Source organism: Oculina patagonica, chromosome 11, assembly GCF_052425735.1.
Source record: "Oculina patagonica isolate OP01 chromosome 11, crgOcupat, whole genome shotgun sequence".
Taxonomy (NCBI): Eukaryota; Metazoa; Cnidaria; class Anthozoa; order Scleractinia; family Oculinidae; genus Oculina; species Oculina patagonica.
This window is the reverse complement of record NC_135768.1, coordinates 13,768,313-13,774,312: the sequence shown is the minus strand read 5'-3', so window position 1 is coordinate 13,774,312 and position 6,000 is coordinate 13,768,313. Positions and strand designations below refer to the sequence as shown.

Genomic DNA, 6,000 nt, shown 5'->3' with positions numbered 1-6,000 from the left:
TTACCGTCATTGGCTTCCATGGCAACGTATTTAACAGGTGTACTACCCAGCATGCTTCTTGACACGATGCTTGTGTCGAGTGGTTCTATTTGTTTGTACCCAGTCCCTTTGAATCGCACGGTAAAGTTCACTGCTGCTACATTGGTGACATTCCTGAAATAATTACAACAAAAAACGTTCCGTCATCGTATTCCCAATCGTTAACTATTGTATTAAAACAAATCTTAGTTCCATTTTTCGATCGGCCGCTCGATTCATTCGCAGGTCTTCGTACTCCCCGTCGCACGCACTCCACGCTAGTCTGCCTAGCATTTTACGTCAATCGACGCGTTATTCTCTGCGTGCCCATGAAACATCGCCTAAACAATAAAACCATGTTCTGACACAGACTGGAATCGTTCTTTATTCAGTTGTCACCCCGAAGACAGGTTTACTCTGATACACGTAAACGCATTCTGTTCGGATTCTATCGCCGTGCTAAGTTCGGAAGCGATAGATGAATTTCTTAGTACTCCTAGTCAAAACTCATCCGCAAATCAGATGAAGGGAAAAACATTGTCAATTTCTGTAGAATTGAGGTTATTTCAGGGCCCCAATCATAAGAATTTCGCAACAGAAAGCCCAAGAAAGTCTTCGATATAAAGAGGGAATTGAAAAGAACTGACTGAGCGTCGTTCTTGATTTGACGTCACACGCTCGCTCTTCCCAGATCGCCTTAAACGCGGTCATGGACCAAACGGAGCTGCACTTCAACCGGGCATACAAAATCAAGGATTTAACCAAATCAAAAATTTTTATCGCAGAAATACTCGGCAAAATATGGCAATTTACTGAAACGAAGAAAAATCGGGGTTAAGTAAACTTTAACCATATCACGATGACCTAGATCAATATCGAGTTGGTCTTATGCTCAAGTTTAGACTATGGCTTTTTTCACACCAAAGACAAATAATTTGAGACAATTTTTTTGTGCAAGAGGGATAATCTGACTTAGCCAGTAGCCATGTATACACTAGATACAGACACTCATCGAGTTTGTTAGTGAAATCTTTTAACCTTACTTAATAAAATAATAAAAAAAACTTACCAGAAAAGAAAGTTTTCCACTTTTAATGAGGAATTTCCTTCATAAAGGCTGTTGACCTACAAGAGTAAGCGAGATACACAATAAACAACACACAAATTCTCTTTACCTCACTTTGTACATAGTGTTAGTTGGAAGAATTTGTCATGCTAATGACCAGCACGCTTGATATTGTAGTGATTTTATAGACATTTAAATGATGATGTCTGTGATTGACTTTTAAGGGTGTTGTGTCATCATCAGGTTTTTACAGCCTAGTCAGTTCTTAGTAGCCTCCGAATACAGCCAAAACATCCCATACTGATGACGCAAATTTACCCAGAATCTGGTCAGGAGCGCTGATTGGTCATCTAGCTTATATCGCGATGTAAGTGAAATATAACACTTCATTGCTTTCACAAAAAATGGATGCTATTGCGGACCAAAAGTAGCCTGACATGAATCGTTTTTTTTTTAATATCTCTGTCTAATATCGCGATTGGGGGACAAAAGCAAAATAGCCTTAAAACAAATCTCAAACTAGTACATTTTTTTGGTCTGCATTTTGTTTTGCTAACTTTACTTGTACTTACAATGCACATAGTACGTTACACAACGTAGATCAACGTAGATCATTTCCTAGCATTTTTAGTCTTAGCTTTTTTATCGTACCGGTGACAATCACACTTACGAACCTGAGTCTCAATCCAAGACGACTTGTTCCTGAACATTTCAGAACCCCTTTTAACCAACTCCGAGTGAAATGGCTCGCTAGTTAATTCTACACTCACATTGACGTGAAGATTAGCATCACCTGAAAAATGTAATGGCAACGTACACATTAAGTGGAAGAGCACATCTTTTCTTTATGCTGTTTCTTTTTTCTTCTGAAACTTTCGGTAAGAGCTTCAGTTTTATTCAGATTTTGAGCGATATTATTTTTTAGTAATCATCGCTTTGCCAAAATAGGATGACAGGATGATGCTTATTTTTTAAAATAACAAAACGTGTAAAACTGTTACTAATAATTAATACTTGTTTTATAATTAATAATTGTTACAATATTGGTTTTTTCAGACTTCTTTTCCCCAGTTGCTTAAATTGGTGAGCTAACGGCGAGGCTTGTTTTACTCCACCGTGCAAAAGTCTTTTATTCATGCTAATAATATGCTTTATTAAGACAAAATTGAAATCAAAAATTTAAAAAAGAAAAAAAAAAAAAAAAAAAAAAAAAAAACAAAAACTTTCTCAAAGTACAAAAAAAGGACTATGTATTCATCCTTGTCTAGCCAACTTAGAAGAAACGTTAAGTCAATTTTTTGCACACGAATAAGATAATGTTAATGTGACCTTTTGCTTACATTCTTATTTATAATTTGCATTTTTACATTTTGCACGAAGGCTTCGTGCAAAAATGCAATCCCGGTCATGCTTACCTTTGTAGTACCTGAACAACTTTTCCACCTGGGACTGAGAAAGCGTTTCGTCTAAAACCATGACGTCATCAATCGAAGCTGTAGGTAAAGTGGAAGAGCCTAATGCGATGTCGTCATTTGGTAAGTAAGCAAAAACACCGCTGTTACAATTATTTACCAAAGAATCTGAAACAATTTTCCCGTCACGATAGGCAGTAATCGGACTGAGGACATAGTCACTGGTTCTTGACCATGCGAATATTAAGTGTGTCCAGACCTGCTGAAGGACTCCAAACTTGACTGTGCATTTTTTTGTATCAACCTTGATACTGAACGTCAACTCTTCCCTGCTACCATCTTCTTGATAAAGATGAACCCCTCTGTCTCCATTCTCTTGATCTCCCGCAGCCAGGAAAGTCTGAGAAACACCAGGGTCCGTGCTTTGATAGCGAAGCCACAGACTGACAGTCACTGCACTCCAGGTAGCCGGTCTCGATAAATAGTACTTTGTATCATAAGCTAATCGAATCGGTCCAGGTCCCCCTGCAGTCTTCACCGCTCGGCCTCGAACGCCTGCGACTGACTGTAACGAGCTGCTTTGTTGAGCCCAAGTTCTTCCTGGTTGGTCTTTGATGTCGTTCGCGTCATCAAACGTCCATAGATATTTGGCATTTGTTATCAGGTCCTCGACTTCGAAAACATCATAGCTATAACCTATTGAAAATAATTCATTCGTAAAAAAATCTACTTAGCAGTGTGTTAGGATGGTTTGTAATCTTCCATTAAGACTTGTGTGATATAAAGTGTTATCATTCTATTGCCGTAAGGCATTTTAAAACGGTTAATGTTATTGGCAAGATTTTCAATTCCCTTTGAGTCAATTCCCATGTGTCCTCAAAGCCTCTCGTTCCTCGTGCCCTACATTTTGGTAGTCTCTTCACTCAGCAGTTTTCTTTTAATTATGTTGACGTCAATCATCGTTTTAGCTCATTTTGTGGCAAACATTGTAACCACATGATGTTGTTCCGAAAATAGGCTGGAACGATGAGTAGTAAGAATTATCTGATTACTGAGAATCAACGAATTTCCTGACAAGAAACTCGCTGACTGCAGTCAAAAAAACTGGTTGAGTTGGGAATGCGGCTATTGATGATTTCATACAGTAGATTAGGCCTAACGCAATACAAACAGATAGGTAAAAGTCGATAAAATACTGGTAGACTTACCGTCGCATTCGTAGAACTCCGCTCTCATGGATATGTGGTTGTACCAAGTCCTTGGTAGTACCCGGATGTAGCGCGTGAAAATGACGGGGTTTATTGTGTTGTATACAATCGTGGTCTGATCCGAGTTCGCATAGAAAATCTAAGGAGGCAGACAAAATTTGTTTTAGAGATTTTGGCAACCCCAAGGCATGGCATTCTGTTCTTTCAAAGAGAAATGCAGTGCAAGCAACAGTGCGAAGCAAACTGTTTTTGTTCTTTTGTTTGTTTTATCATATCACATGTTGCAAAACTGTTTATTTGCATGAGGAACAAAACAAAAATTAACTGATTATAGAACAGGCAGAAAAAATATTTTCTCCAAATTATAGCTCTGTAGCGTACTTCACAACCGATTATTTGCGAAACGAATTTTGAGACAATTACAGTATTTAGTATACACCACTGAATGCCATGGTCACACGACACATCTCCATGGTCTAGCCAAGACGCCAAGACCTGTACGCATGCGCACAGCCTATTACCCGTAGAGTGGCAGACACGGACAGCTGTTTCATCCTTAAGACTCATCCGCATGGCATAGCCAGGCGTTAAGGTCTCACATAAGACCATAAACCCGCCCCTTTACTCCAAAGGCAAACCCGAAGGTTGCTTTACACCCCATGGGACTGAAATATTTAGTATGTTGCAGCCGCCACAGTACCTCAAATATGTGGGCGTTTCAGAGCCAAACTAACCTTATCTTCACCGCACTGTTTGTAATTTTCAAAGGCACTTCCATCCATACTGTAAGATAAGAAGTAACTTTCCACCCATTGAGGATAGTTGTGCCTGCCCTGAGTCGCCACCTTAGACAGTGTAACGCTTTGTAAGAAATCGACCTGCAACCACTGGTTGACATCATTCACAAGTGCCGCCCAGCAAGTTTGACCGGCTTGAACATTCAGCCGCGCTAGGCGAGCTGGGTATTGAGAACTGTGCTCAGAAGATGCGGTGATTTGCGAGTCAAGTATCGCGCCACTTTCCATCCCCAGAGGTCGACAATTTGTCTCTACGATCAAACGAACAAAATATTGTCAACCCTCACACTCCTTTATGTGGCTTACAGTACGATAAATAATGATGTGTTTGTCAGTTTATCACAGCTAGCTAACCTAATGATACCGACGACGAACTTTATTTAAAACCTGCCAATCATTTACCAATAAAAAGTATGAGATGGATGTGAGGTCAGACTTTGTAGGCATGCCAACGCCAAACCTAGTCAAATGTACACTATTTTTGACCTTTTAATGTGAATAAAATTTCAAAATTATTCGGTAAAAATTTCTCACTTATATTTTCGTTAGAATGACAAAATCGACGTTTTGCCAATTTAAAAACGATTCCGATAAAGATCTTTAGAATTCTTTAAGGTGGCTCTGAACCCGTTTGACGGCTTTTTAATCAGACGAAATGTGTATTTTAAAGAGAAGCTTTGCGCCAAACGTTCAAAAATAGAGTACATTTGCTTTCTTTTACTGGTGCCGTGACAACTTATTTTGATGACATAGAGATGCCATTTTGTTTCTTCCGTGAAATCTTTTCAGGTTTATACTAAGGTAGGCGAGCTGTTATAGAATATCTCGCCCAACATCCATCGTGACCCTCTAATAAAGTGGAGCATTTAACTCTGGTGACCGTAAAGGTCCAATATGGTAACCATGCACCCTCCTTTATTACTTTGGGATTAAGCAGCCTTTTCCTATTTCAACTTTCCTATTGCACTAAAAAGTGTACCATACGTGGGCCAATCCATGTCAGTGATATAAAATAAAGATGTTTTTAATATATAGAGAAAAGAAATGGACAAATCCTGTTGAAACAAATTATATTGCCTCAATATATAGTAGCTGATATTGTCTTCAGAATTATTGTCTAAAACAAATACTAGATCATGGCATAGTTTGATGTGTCTGTTGTTTCCATTGTTTCTCATAACAAGTCAAGCTGCGTTTTGTAGTCGCTACTTTGGGGGGGGGGGAGGAGGAGGAGTTTTATTAGCTAGGGGGTGGACGCGGACGGTGGGTGGGGAAATAAACGCTTGAGTCCAGCAGCTTAACTGAATTGCGAGTGAAGATCGACTGCGATCTGGGGAGTAAACAGGGGAAGGCTGTGCGGATCTGATTGGCCGACAATCTGTGAACGCGTGCAAGCTTATCTTTCATTGGCCATATAAATAGAGGGGGACACAAGTACGTGTTTACGGTTCAAAGAGCGGGGTACAGATTGCCGGAAAAACACATCCACGGGGAGCGTA

General features: G+C 39.6%; 1 protein-coding gene across 2 annotated transcripts in view; it reads right to left on the bottom strand.

Annotated features, from left to right (window-relative positions):
• Positions 1–6,000, bottom strand: part of LOC144630294 (uncharacterized) — a 100,591-nt gene that overhangs the window by 33,773 nt on the left and 60,818 nt on the right. For both annotated transcript variants that reach the window (XM_078488625.1, XM_078488624.1), the window contains exons 29-34: positions 4,439–4,752; positions 3,705–3,843; positions 2,500–3,192; positions 1,759–1,877; positions 1,088–1,143; positions 5–153 (exon numbers count right to left, since the gene is read on the bottom strand). In XM_078488625.1, the coding sequence (XP_078344751.1) occupies positions 5–153; positions 1,088–1,143; positions 1,759–1,877; positions 2,500–3,192; positions 3,705–3,843; positions 4,439–4,752 (1,470 nt within the window). The remainder of the gene's footprint in view (positions 1–4; positions 154–1,087; positions 1,144–1,758; positions 1,878–2,499; positions 3,193–3,704; positions 3,844–4,438; positions 4,753–6,000) is intronic.